The sequence below is a fragment of the Lineus longissimus genome, chromosome 16 (assembly GCF_910592395.1).
Source record: "Lineus longissimus chromosome 16, tnLinLong1.2, whole genome shotgun sequence".
Classification (NCBI taxonomy): Eukaryota; Metazoa; Nemertea; class Pilidiophora; order Heteronemertea; family Lineidae; genus Lineus; species Lineus longissimus.
In genome coordinates, this window is record NC_088323.1 from 10742877 (window position 1) to 10757033 (window position 14157).

At 41.9% G+C, this 14157-nt stretch overlaps 1 protein-coding gene and 1 long non-coding RNA gene across 2 annotated transcripts in view; one reads left to right on the forward strand and one right to left on the reverse strand.

The window, feature by feature from the left end:
* Positions 1-14157, forward strand: part of LOC135500901 (ubiquitin-fold modifier-conjugating enzyme 1-like) — a 116784-nt gene that overhangs the window by 68951 nt on the left and 33676 nt on the right. Inside the window, exon 3 of the mRNA XM_064792620.1 lies at positions 10352-10519. Within this exon, the coding sequence (XP_064648690.1) occupies positions 10352-10519 (168 nt within the window). The remainder of the gene's footprint in view (positions 1-10351; positions 10520-14157) is intronic.
* LOC135500647 (uncharacterized) lies at positions 8102-9174 on the reverse strand. Its single transcript, XR_010449498.1, has 3 exons — positions 9085-9174; positions 8447-8558; positions 8102-8193 (listed from the first exon to the last, which is right to left on the reverse strand). It is a non-coding gene; the product is annotated as an uncharacterized LOC135500647 (long non-coding RNA).

The following is a 14157-nucleotide window of genomic DNA, read 5'->3' on the forward strand; positions in this document are numbered from 1 at the left end:
ACTCAGAAAGTTTTAATAGCTTGAAATCCGACATGCAGAAAGTCCATCCAAGACTACGATCACTGGCCAGTGCTTTTCATGGAAAATGAATGTCGTTACAAGCTTTTTACAGGGTAAACCCTAAAAAAAGTGGCATTTGAATCAGGGAGGGGATGTGAGATTTTTGCCCAAAAGTTTAACTTGGGGGGTAAAGTAACTAACACTTACATAACCGATGCCATTAACAACATTTACTTATTCACTACTTTGCACTACAACTGTTTTACAATTCCAAGTTGTCGTCAAAATTTAAGTTATCATCATCATTATCGGAGTCTGACAATTCGTTTTCACCAAGCAATAAATCATCTGCAACATCATCACGATAATGACCATCTGGTTGAGGTGTTTAGCCAGCCACTTGAAATGACTTAGCCGCAGACTCAGGAGCTACATCATTCCATGCTCTACTTATAATGCCGAGTACATCCTGTAATGTAATTTTGCGGCAATTTCCGTCAGCCTCAGTTGCATCACATTTCCATAACTTCCAATACTTTCGCATTATAGCTTTAAATCCCCTCATAATAGTGAGATCTAACGGCTGAGCCAGCGATGCACACCTAGCAGGAATATTGTCTAACAGTATGCCTGCTTCAACCATTGGGTAACAGAAATCCTCTGCTTGATGCGGTCGGAATCTGTCCAAAAGCAAAGGATGTCATTAAAGTCAAAATCGGCAATGTAAGGGAAAAGAACATTGTCCAACCAATGTTGCAGTGTCTCTCCATTCTCCCAACCAGACCTCGAGGATGTGACCCGTACGTTATCTGGAATGTTGTTCAAATCTCTAATCTGACGCACGAAGCCCGGCTGCCTGAAAACAACATGAGCAGGCGGTTTTTCTCCGTTGGAGCCAACTGTCAATCCAACGGTGCACCCGAGTTTGGCATTTCCTCGCGATGTTTTCACATTTACATCTACTGTACCTCTGGTCTCAGCTGTATACATCGGAGGGAAGTCCAACTGAGCAAACGTTTCGTTAAAGTTCAAGAGCGTGTGGACATGGTTGTCAGCTACAGTTTGCCTAACGCCAGTCTGAAATTCTCTCACTCTCTGTGGTGCATCAGCCGGTACAGTGGTGGAATCTTTCGTTTTACGGCGGAAAACAATCTTTTTCCGTTTCATAAAATTTGTAACCCAACCCACTGATGCAGAAAACTGGGACCTTTCGGGGCGACGTGCTGCAATGTCCTCAAGTTCATTGTGTGGGAGTTGGCCCCACCAGTTCTGAAATTCAATCGTTGCATCATTAACAATGTCCGACCGAGAAACGGGCAGGGCACTATTCCTCCGTTCTTGAAAATGCTGGTGCACGATATTCTCAACTTCCGGCCAACAACCATCATGGTCGGTTCTGACTCGCCGGCGTTCTGCATTTTCCTCCACTTGATCCGTCATTTCATCGATGTTCTGTATCCATCTCCTGAGCGTTGTTGGGGATAGTCGATAGCGCCTAGCATACTCATTGACATTTAGAATGCGGCCATGTTCAATTGCTGTTTGGCAATCCAAGGCATGTCGCAGCCTGGCTTCAACAGTGTAACTGTTACATCGTCGAGGGAGACCAACTGCTGCAGCACCATTCTGCTGATCGGCATCATCATCATCATCATCGTCATCATTGCCAGCATCCATCATTGACTGACACATGACAAAGAGCGAAAGCATCAGCAGTAACAACAACGTTGTGTTCCTCATGATTTGAACTTTCTACAGGAATGACCAATATGATTGTTAGGGTAAAGGGCCTAGGAAATTACACAACTGCAATTGCCTTTCATACCAACCATTGATTGATAAAATTGGCCACAGAAGACCAGATCAAGAAATGAACATGTAATCAAAACTCTGTCATTTTCTTCATTGAAATGTGATTAGTATAGGCCCTACATGGTCGTAAATCGACAATATCCCATTCTGGGCCTCTATTAGTGACTTAGAAAATTTTAGACCAAGCACCAGTTAACTAAGTAGTCACTGTATATTCGTTCCTTGAACTATGTTTTATGACTCGTTCGTGAGCACAAAGAGCCTAGAATAACCTTGGAGGAACAACCCAATATTACAATACATATGACACTCAAATAAACAAATAAATGTAACTTGAAACTTGTTATGACATATCACAGGAGGTTTTGACTTAACCTACTTTTCAAGGTCACATAAGTCAAATAGGTACATACTATGTTCCCCTGTGTAATCAACTTCGGTCCGGTTCGATTCCTGATTTTGCCACAAAGTGGCTGAAACCGAAAACACAAAAACTGCTATATCTCTGTAAGTGAGGTTTATTAAAGTCGTATATCAGACCAAAACCCGACTACCATCTATCTTCCACACACAGGAAAGTGATGATATTGCATTTTATCAGATGGTATTGTTCATTTATGATTCTAAGGCGATTTTTCGGAAATGGTTGATTTATCTGATGGAAATTCCTTCTCCCCGAGAAATCTCAATGCTGCCCTAGAAATAGCATGAATATAGGTCAATATGTAAATGAGAGCCGTGATGCGTTGCAGGGAATCAGGTTTTCAAAATGGCGTCGATGTTTAGTGAAATCAGTTGGAGCTCGGACGAATATAACGAATTTGACGAGTTAGACAGTGCAGAATTGGATGAGAACCAACAAGTTGCTGAGCTTGGGATATCTCCGTACCAGTATGAGCCAGAGACAGATGAAAGTGGAGAGGAATCTGCTGACAAGTCGGAAATGGATCAGGATGAGGATGACGAGCCCCCGTTAGAATTGGATAATTGGCAAGTAAAGTAGGCCCTAAACACTCTGCCTCTGTGGCTCTGGACAGCTCACGATCACACACTGATCCTTCAGATTCCCTCACATCGCGACATCCCATACATAGCTGCTGGCCAGCTATATTGTACCCTTTTGTGGAATCATTTATTTCCTTTGTTGTCGATATGACGGTGTAGGCCTAGCCTAATACTAAATGTACACCATGTACACATGCATTGCATCTGTGCATGCATGCCATTGCATGCACGCAACGAACAGCCAACACATCATGACATGTCATCTCATGATCGTGATGGTAGGCCCCATAAATCATGTTTAGGCTACACACTGGTTAAAGGACCCCTGCAAATGAATTCAATAAAGAAAGTTGATTGTTTTTAATCATGTCAGAACTTGTTTTTATTTACATTAATTACCAAAATTAAACCAGCTGCCTTCTTAGCCCAATAGGCTATGCATGCGCATAGAGATGACATGTTTGCTTACATCAGAAACATTGTCTATCATTCCAGGTGCTCCTGTGGCAAATGCCAGATTCTGCCTTCGAGGACAGAGTGTGTATGCTGTAGAGAGGCTATACGGGTAAAGGATATGGTTGACGTTGGTTGTGTCACAGATCATACAGACTTCGATGCTATTTGCCTGCACACTGGCGTGTTGAATGTTGCTCGGTTGGCATACAAACAACAGTATGGACGTAACGCCTATGAAGGACCTGAACACAAGAAGTTGCGACATATAGCATATCGGCAGTTTGTGCGATGGTCTCACGGATATCTCGGCAAGGACATTAGAGTTGTAGTGCCAGCATGTGTAGTGTGCAAGATACGTGCTTTCTATCCACCACCTGGTATCGAGGAGAACATGAACATCGAGGGTTTTCATCATGTTGATGAGTGATGTTAGTCCGATCGTCATCGCGGTGGAAGTAGTTACAGCACCTAACAAAAGGACATCACATGACCACTTGGCATTGTGCCCAAAAGTCTAACTCCTGGTATGATATGAACGCTAATTTGGCCCAGTGACATTATCTTTAGTAGCGTTTATGCGACTTCATCTGCTGTATTGCTTCTGCTTTTGTAGGGCGTTCAAATCTTGAGCACACTGGGGCTGGGTCCTCGGAGATGATGTTGTCCTTTCCGCTGATGACCAACCTTTTCACCTCCACAGAAAGTTTGTGTGCATAACCTACATACAGAAGTTGAAATTATGTATTGATGATAATGCAATAATTTAATCATACATGTACATTATACGAGTTGCTATTGCTTGTTTATTTATTTACATAGTAATTGAAGCCATCATGGCATAGTGTAAGGCCTTTGGTGGACACTATGCTGTATGGCAAGGATGAGATCAGGCCTCTCCACTGCACAGATACCTTTACACCCTTTCTTTTTGAAGCCTATTTTGGGCACCCCATTTCAGCATAATTTGGGCACATTTTGCTGCTTTTTAGCTCACCTCTTAGCAGAGGTGAGCTTATCCCATACCGTGGCGTCCGTCGTCCGTCGTCGTCGTCGTCGTCGTCGTCGTCGTCGTCGTCGTCGTCGTCGTCGTCGTCGTCGTCGTCGTCGTCGTCGTCGTCGTCGTCGTCGTCGTCGTCGTCGTCGTCGTCGTCGTCGTCGTCGTCGTCGTCCGTCGTCCGTTAGCAGGGCACGTTTCGTAACTGTTAGAGCTATTGAGTTGAAACTTGGTACACATGTACCCTTATGTAATGACACCTGGGAGACCAAGTTTCGGTCCGATTCGTTTCATGGTTTGGCCACTAGGGGGACAAACGTTAAAAGTGAAAATATGCAATATCTCCCTTAATAGTAGTCGGGAAATTTTGAAAAAAATATGGTAGGTACTTCTAGCAAAGGTGCATCATATATCCTCCGGGTTTTTGATTTGACCTCCTTTTCAAGGTCACAGAGGTCAAATGGTGTAAATTAGCCGTTAGGATGTAACGATGGCACGTTTCTAAACTGCAATGACTATTGATACCAAATTTGGTACACATTTACCCCTTAGTCAGGTGATCTCAGGGACCAAAGGTTGGTCCAATATGATTCACCACTTGACCACCAGGGGGCAAAATCCAAAAACCTTAAAAATGTGATTATTCCTTAACTTCTTGCCCGATTGCCACCAATTTGATATCATGGGTACATCTAACCACCATACAGTATATGTCACACAGGTTTTTAATTTGACCTTCTTGTCAAGGTCACAGAGGTCAAATGGCGTAAATTCGCCGTCAGGCCGTAACTATGGCACGTTTCTTAACTGCAATGACTATTGATCACAAATTAAGTACACATGTACCCCTTGGTCAGGTGATCTCAGGTACCGAAGTTTGGTGCGATCTGATTTGCCGTTTGGCCTCCAGGGAGGGGGCCAAATCCTAAATTCTTCAAAATGCCATTATTCCTAGTAATGACTTGCCCGATTGGCACCAATTTTATATCATAGGTACATCTAATTCTAACAACCATTCAATGTGTCACCCGGGTCTTCTTTGATTTGACCTACTTTTCAAGGTCACAGAGGTCGAATGTACTGTAAATTTTCCATTTTGGGGAAATTGTAATTGCTTGGACCTACATCAAACCTAACACTACATGACACAAGACCATGCTCTTTATCCATCTTTCCTCCACATGAGGTGAGCACAATGGCCCTGGCCATTTCATTGGCACAGTCATGCATAACCTGAAGGATAATGCCTCCATGGTCATAGCCCTTAAGCGCCGACCGCGCTTTGTCGGCGCAGTTTTTACAGCAGTTCCATGTATTGCTATCAGATGGCTGCTTGTTTATATGATGTTAATTGTTATAACCTTGGCAATGTCAAAGGGACTTACCAAATGTTGGAACCTTCTTCACAGGCACCACAATGGAACATCTCTCTCTACTCCTTGGATTCGTCATGTTGAAGTAAGGTTTTCCGTCTTTGGTGATGCGTTAGTCTCTGCCTGCGTTTTCGTTGAAGTGCAATGCGGCTATCTGTAACCTAAAAAAATGATTTGAATTGACATGCCAATTGGAATTGCAGAGGTTTTCTCAGTATTGACCCAGGTTGTCCTTTGTTATACCATAGACTTGTCATGATCTTCAGAACCTGAAATCAAATGGAGGAAGTTATCTTAACCTTGAAATTGAAATCAAGAATGCATAAAGTGATATCACATGTCAATCCCATTTACGGTAGAAACCTAGCACAATCCAAGTTGTCAACCCAATACTTAATGTGTACTCACTGATGCACAGGATGACAGGGTTGTATTATTATCATAATTGTACTTCTCTCACTTACCTGCTTCGAACCATTTCTTTTTTCTACCACGTTTGCACACACGGCGACTATGGAGGCATTTGGGGAATAGTTTGCTCTCGTGTTTATGGATGTTGGCTATGTGGTTAGCAACCGACTTCCACTTTTCAATCCTTTCATCAACATTGTCTCCACTTGTTTTCACGCACCAGTAGAGATGGTTGACAATGCTTCCCTGCCACTGATCCACCAAAGGACACTTCTTCAACTTTTTTAGCTTCTTCTTTATGCCTAAAAGGAATAATATATCAGCAATCAATGCCATCACTAAGCATACTATTAGTAGTAACGGCCTAGTGAGAATTCAGGAAATGTACCTTAAACACACTTCATCAAGAAAACTAAAGTATTTTGAGTACGTAGTTAGTACAACAATATATTTACCTTTAGCAACATGCCAAATGTCTAGGTAGTGAGTGATTGTTTCTGATTTATCCTCTCGAAGCCACTTGGCAATGGACTTGTGCCCGTCAGTTGTCAGCTTGATCTGGACATGGGGAAGTGCTTGCTCCACATATGTCAACGCCCTGTCAAGTCCCTCAAGCTCCATGTGGTAGCTATTTTTCACTTCCGAGACCTGAAAAATACAACATGCATAAAGTTTTGCTTTTTATTGCTTTAAATTGTAGCTTCTAAATGAGACAAACATTTGTTGTCACAGGAGCAAAGTCTTATGAAGAAAATCATGAACTCACCTGCACCAACTCCATTGCTACTATCTTGTTCAAGTCAGTGTCATGTAGAGAGTATGACCCATACTTTGCGCAATGGCCCATGCTGTCACATCGGGCGTCTCCTGAAAACTGGACTGAATCCTCCAATTTCGCAAGGCAGTCGATACTCTCGTCTTCCCACAGATTCCTCACTGCTTGATGTATAAATCGTCTCTGGTGATTAAAGTATGTCGACGGGTTGATGCCATACAATCCCCAAAAATCCAAAGTTCTGAGAAATCGTATGGGAATTGCCCCAGTGGATATCATGGCCGTTGATAACTGTATATTCCCCAAAGGAATTGAATTCGATGCAATCAGTTCCTGACTGTACCATCTCGTGGTTGTGGCGCAGTCAATACACAGCTGCTCCACTGTTATCATCGTTCCATTGCGGCTGCAAATGTCTGCTTCAGTAGCACCGCTTCCACAGGCCAGGCAGCGCCTAAAAAGTCGCATCAGGTTTGTTTCCTGCACAACAAAAAGTTTCACCGTTTCAAGGACTGATTGCTGCGGTGAATCCACGGATGCATTCCTGCAAAATAGTAATTTGTGGAATGGTCATTAAATCATCAGACAATAAAGCAGGTGCAAGGCTTGAGACTGAAACAGTGAAACCAGCTATAGCATATTTTTTTATGGACAGTTAAGATTCTCCAGGTCCATAGACAGAGAGTTATCAATCAAAATACTTACACATCATCATCCTCCATATCAATATTCCATGTCGGATCCTTCTTTTCGTTGTCGGCATAGGACATCGAAGCGTCAAACGGGACGGAGCTGTCGAGGTTTTCAACCAATGGCACGGGTGGCTCTGACTTCTTTTTCGGCGTCGAACTTATAATTGGCTGCGGCTCCTCAGTGATATTCATAGGACGAGGTGGGTCATGATCCATTTCATACTGCGTTGCCTTGGACCGTTTTGGAACACGGATTCTCACCTGGGTGCCTTTATTTGAGACAACTGCGGGTGGATATTCCACACAAACAACTGGAGTACTTGACAACGTGGGAGAAATCGGGAGAATATCTTCATGCCAAACTGCAATAGAAATAGAATTTAAAAAATTATCATACGATATACTACATTCACAATAATTGCCCAACCAACATAGAAAAAAAGGATGGATTATTCAGCCTATGCCCAAGGATGGTGTCAAGACAATTTGAATACTGTAGATCTACAATTGCAATACATGGTACTTACTGATACTTCTCGCCAAATGGCCCTCTTTTACAATTTTGGATGGGACTGGTGGAATGTCGAGTTCGGTTGGGATTGCATAGACTTGGCTGGGCATGTCAGCCACATGAGTGTACAAAGCATCATATTCTAACAATGCATCTGCAACCAGCTGTGAAAGAAAATGGAAGGATGTTTCATTTTTCTAATGGCAATGCTCCAACTCTAAGTACATGATAAAGTAAGCTTCATGTAAGAATTATGTATGTTACTGTCAGTTGCTCTGATGTAGTACGCTATATTTTCATGTAAAATTGCACTTTAGAAACTAGTCAAAAAGACGTCTTTCTGACATCTTTATTGCCACTTTGTGACCAGATGACGAGTGACCAGTTTCCAACGTGATTAATGGGTTGTGAACTTACACGCTTTCGCTCTCTCTTTTTGACAACATTGCTTGGTTCAGCCTCCAAATGACGTGGCTGGTTAGGAAAGAGGATCTTCGGAATAGCATCTTTCTTCTTGCGCCATGGACCACTGGAAATCGAGAGGGAAATGGAAATATATCAAAGACTGAGAGGTTTATATTTTCAAAATGCCCTCCTATACTGCATGGCCCCGCACGCAGCCAGCCCTGTCCCTGCACGCTGTACCTGCATGGCCTCGACTGACTGGCATTGAGTGAGCAGGGCCGGGGTAGGCCGAGGCATCAACATGATCAAATAGGCCTAGCCCTAGGGAAGGCTAGAGGCCTATACCATGCCTCATCATGCTCATGGTGTGCTCAGCATGAACAGTGACCCTACCCTGGTGACAGTGCAGGCCTCCTACATAGTCCTACAGTGCCAGCCTAGTCAGTAGACCGGTCACATCTACACTGTCAGTAGGCCTAGTCATCGTATGCATGTGCATACCACCATGTACATGTACACACATCATGCACATGCACTGACAATGCCAATGACCAGCATCAGTGATCAGATCCATAGATTGGGCCAAATTTATTCCACTCAAGGACAGACAATTATTGACAATTACTAAATTAGGATGCACCACAAATTACCTTTTCTTATCTCCGAATACCATAGGTGGAGGAATTAAATTACTGTCACAGAAATGCCTTGAGCAAATCACCGATGATCTGTTCCCAGCTGCAGGTTCGACGAATCCAAGGCGAGAACGCTGCACGAATTTCACCCACGCACGCCTGATTACTTGATCAGCAGGGAATGCAAACGTTGATATCCCGAGCTGTGCATCCGATACGTTCTTGCACCCCCCGACAACACAAAAGTTCGGCATTTTTCATTGAATAAATGTCATCAAATCGGGTCAATTGCTCACTCGATCAATGCATCTTGTACACAATGGCGTACAATAGCCCCTTTCTGGTTCGAAGGGATCTCCCTGCAATGACGTCACGGCCGAATACTTCCGAAGATTTCCGAGTGCTTCCTTGGGAATTTCTTTTTCTGCTAGACCGGAATTTTATGCGAATAAAGTTTCCGAAATATTGACAACGACGGAACAAAATGTATTATCAAATGTCATTAATTGATGTTTGATATACAAACTTCCCATTGACAAATTGCACTATTGGTATGTTATACGACTTTAATAGGTTCATGTAGTGACAATACATGACATATCACAGGTTTTGATTTGACTTACTTTTCAAGGTCACAGAAGTCAAATAGCTGGAGCTGTTGAGTTGAAACTTGTTACATATGTAGCCCTATGTTATGAAACCTTGTAGACAAAATTTTGGTCTGGTTCATTTCCTGGTTTTACCACCAGGTTGCTATAATCGAAAACTAAGGGCTTGCTTATTGGTAAACTCTTTTTATCATATGTAATAATTTGTCTGTGAGGAAGGTGATCCAATGGCATGGCCAGGTAGCCATTTCATTAACTTACGAAGTCATTATAGCACTGTCATTAGAGACTAGTGACCCCCAGGCTCTCTCACTTTCTTCAAGCCTATTGGGTGATGTCGTGTGCATGGGACTGCTTGGCAATGCCGACCTCATGATGTGTAGCCAAGCCACACCTGTGCTGCCCCCTTTGCTGACATGAGTGGAAAGAGCATTGCAAGGCAGGAACTTGGTTGGCAAAAATATGCTCTTTAATATTTCTGCTGTTTTGTGGAAAATACTTAATCTGAAAAATTATGATCTATTGTGGAGACATTATGTGTGATCTGTTAAAAAAAAAATAGATGGAATCAGTTAGCATTGCCATCCTTAGTGCAAATTTGGCAACAGGCTCATTACAATTTTTGTAGTTTCCCTTCCTGTATTCCTATGATAGTTGTCTCATTTTTGCTTCAGATCCCAGTGACATATCCCACGACAGCTCCAGAAATAGCCTTGCCAGAACTTGATGGGAAAACTGCTAAAATGTACAGAGGTGGAAAAATCTGTCTGACTGACCACTTTAAGCCACTTTGGGCAAGAAATGTGCCGAAGTTTGGTATAGCTCATGCAATGGCCTTAGGAGTGAGTATAAATCAAAGTTAAGCGTGAGATATAGTTTGCTTATTAACACCAGAGTCTAGCAAATAATGAGTCTGGTCACGGCAAGTTTCCTTTGATCCCACCGCTCTCAGGCAATTTGAAGCCAATTTTAATTCAGCTACCAACTGAGCTGAGGTGCAAAACAATAATAAAACCACCAAAATTTGAAGAAAAAATATACTCTGGAGTCTGCACATGCGGTAAACATGATTTATCAAGTAACAATTATTGATGTGAATGATCTAACAGTTTAGGCAGATGTGTTAGTAAATTTTGATCAGCTACTAATTGCCATACAAGGCAATGATCAAACCACAATTAAGCTGCATGTACTCACTGATCGGTTTGCAATTTGTTATGAAAAGTCCAGTATTAGATTGTAATCAATGGCAAAATTGTGACAGGCACATATACTGTTGTGAGATATTTGTGAAAATGATTGCTGCCCTACACGTCATTTATAGTTCTCCATAAAGTCATCTGCAAATACACAAAAAGTGTCAGGTTTTATTTACAAAGAAAACACTTTGTTAATTATTTTTGAAATAAACCATTTTATGAAAGAATCTGGCACTTAATAGGGCTGAATAAGTCCGAACTGGTGACGCAGTAGATGACGCAGGATTAATAAAAACCTGAATGTCAGGATGCTGACATCCAAGATGGTGGCAATTGATGTATTTTAAAGTGTCTCGAAGCGTAAATTAGAAATAAATAAAATAACTTCAAATCAACGGTATAAGTCGACCATCCGCTCAACACACCAGATAAGATGTCTAGATTGTTTTGAGGTGAGTATTTCTAGCTCAGCTGACAAAGTCAGCGGAACTAGTCCTATACTATAGCTATTTGATTGGTGCCTGTCCTTCCATCCATCCTTCCATCCATCTGTAGACAAAGTTGGGCATTTTGTAACCGTAGGATCTAGGCATTTTAAATTTTGCTGGGTGGTAAAACTAGACCACCTAATCAGTTTGCAAAAAAATCAGTGCGATTCGACTCAAATTCAGCCCACCAGGGAGGAAAAGGTGTAAAGTACAAAGCATTTTTTCGTCACTTTATTCAAGCAGATAAAAGCTTGAAAAAAAGTTGAAGAGGTCCGCATGATATAGAAGTTTTGATATAAATAGATTAGTTTCGATTTATATCACCAGTTGGCGGTAGTGAGCAAAATGTCGTTTGACCACGTTTTTTTCCCGATTTGAATTTCCCGCCCCAAAATAAACATACATTTACACCCCTGCTAGAATTGGCCGCCATTAGTGCAGAGTGTGCTCCAACGTAATGTATAATGTAGGGTGACTTTCTAACATCGGAGCTAGTGGCAGAGGATTTGACAGGAGATCTTGTGTTGGTGAGTGTGCTTGCCCGCTGACCCGTATGATCACATGATAGAAAAATGGCGACTGTTTTATTTCGACTGCATCTTCTATATTATAAGAGAGAAGACTGTTTCTTGCGCACACTCCTTTGAGACTCTGGGATCATGTACTGTACCAATGTCGGTACATATGTAATGGATTAGTATCAATCTGGGTTCTTAGCACAAAAAAGCTGAAATATGTGTAGTGAATGGATGTTTTTGGAGGCATTTCATATGTGTGGGTGCTCCAATCTATTTTTAGATGCAATGGGATTTCCTGCTGTAATGTCATCATCAAGGGATTTCCTGTGAGATTCCAAGGAGGCTCTTTCTTCTCTGATCTTGGAGGGCCTTTGGAATCTGGGGGAAATTCTGGTGTTTTATGGTAGCCTTACAGTCGTGATTGCCTTTTTTTGCCGTTTAGAAGATTATCACTATTAGTGTTAGAAGATTATGGTCGGTAGACACTGAAATAACTGGGGTGAGTTGGCTTTTTTAGGTACTAACCCGTTGTGTGCCCCAATCTTTTTGTGTGCCCCAATCTTTCTGGATTTGCTTCCATAGATGCCTTGTTCAGGATCCCCGTCTATGTCACCCTTTTCTATTCAGTTGGTGTTAATTTCTCATCTCTTTTTTTACAGATTAACTGTTGTTGGTTATTGCAGGAGGAGTCGTTGGCACATTTTAAGTCTAGGAAAGCACTTGCTGCTCCCACATCAGAGTAAGGTGTGCTTACTCGTTTTACTGCTTTCCATTCCCGGAGAGCGTTATCAAATATCTGCCGCAAGGCAACAAATATCTGCCGCAAGGCATCAAATATCTGCTGAAAGGCTTCAAATATCTTTGAAAGGCATCAAATATCCGCCGCACTAATAAAGTTCATTTTGTTAACCAACTCTTTATCTTCTTTTCTTCACATACAAAAAATACCATCCCAAACATTTGGCTGCATCCACTTCATCAATGTCCAGACAACAGTTGGTTCATTTGACCATTGTAAAGCACCAGGCCCCACCTCACAAAATACACTCTAATAATTATGTACCTTGTGTCCATGTGCATGTTATTAGTTCCACCTACGCTGCATGAAGACAAGGACTCCACTCTTTGACGTCACCACACAACTCCTTGACGTCATCACACACCCCACTACTGCAACGGCAAAAGAAATGACGTTAGGTCATAGTAGCAGGGTGACGTCAACTCAGTACTTCAGCATGCACTGATATAAGAAGGTCTTTCGCACCAGCACTTCTGTGTGCTAGACGTTACAGCTTCACGTTGCCTCATAACAACAGGGTACCAACACACACTTGGCCCTTGCCTTCACCTATCCATTTCAGCTGAGCGCCAGGCTCTTGGGCCTCTTGTTTTTCTCATTGCCGATAGTTTCACAAATTTTTGATATTTGATTTGAATGTAAAAAATTCAAAAGTCTCTCACTTCTCGGTCTCACTCCGAAAATCTGTCCAGTCTGTTTTGATTATACAAAACAGTAAATGCAAATGTTTTCTTTAGAAAAAAATAGAATGTTGAATGTTGATTGTGTCTTTTATGCCGTTTTTAGCTCACCTGTCGGGTGAGTTGATACGATACTGCGGCTTCTGGCGTCCATCGTCGTCCATCGTCATCGTCGTCGTCGTCCGTCGTTAACTTTTGACAAAATAGTGGCATGTTTCTTAACCGCTTGACCCAGAAAGTTCATACTTGGTGTGTGGGTACCCCTAGGCAATTGTAATTTTGAAGCTTATGGTTAAAGCTAGAGCGATGAAAATTTTATGTTGGGTGTATCTAATAAAGGTACATCACATATCATACGGGTTTTTGATTTGACCTTCATTTCAAGGTCACAGTGTTCGAACTCTAAAATTTCTTTGATGGTGGCACGTTTCTTTACTATTGGTCATAGACTCTTTAAATTCAATATTTAGACACCTATTATGCATCTCTACATGCTGACACAGATTTAGGTCAGTGTGACCTACAGTTCAGTTATAAGTAGGTCAAGGTTAAAAAAGCCCATTTGCTTTATTCCAGCAGATTGAAGTTTGAAATAAAGTTTTAGAGGTCTGCATGATATAGAGGTTTTGATATCAAATAGATTTTATAAGTTTGAAGCGAGACGAACAACAAATTAAATCACCTTCAATCATTGGTATAAGTTGATCATCCGCTCTTCAGACCAGGTGGTATGTGTTGATAACATTCTTGTGATTGTTTTAAAATTATTTGTTTGTTCTCATTGCCGATTTTTTCA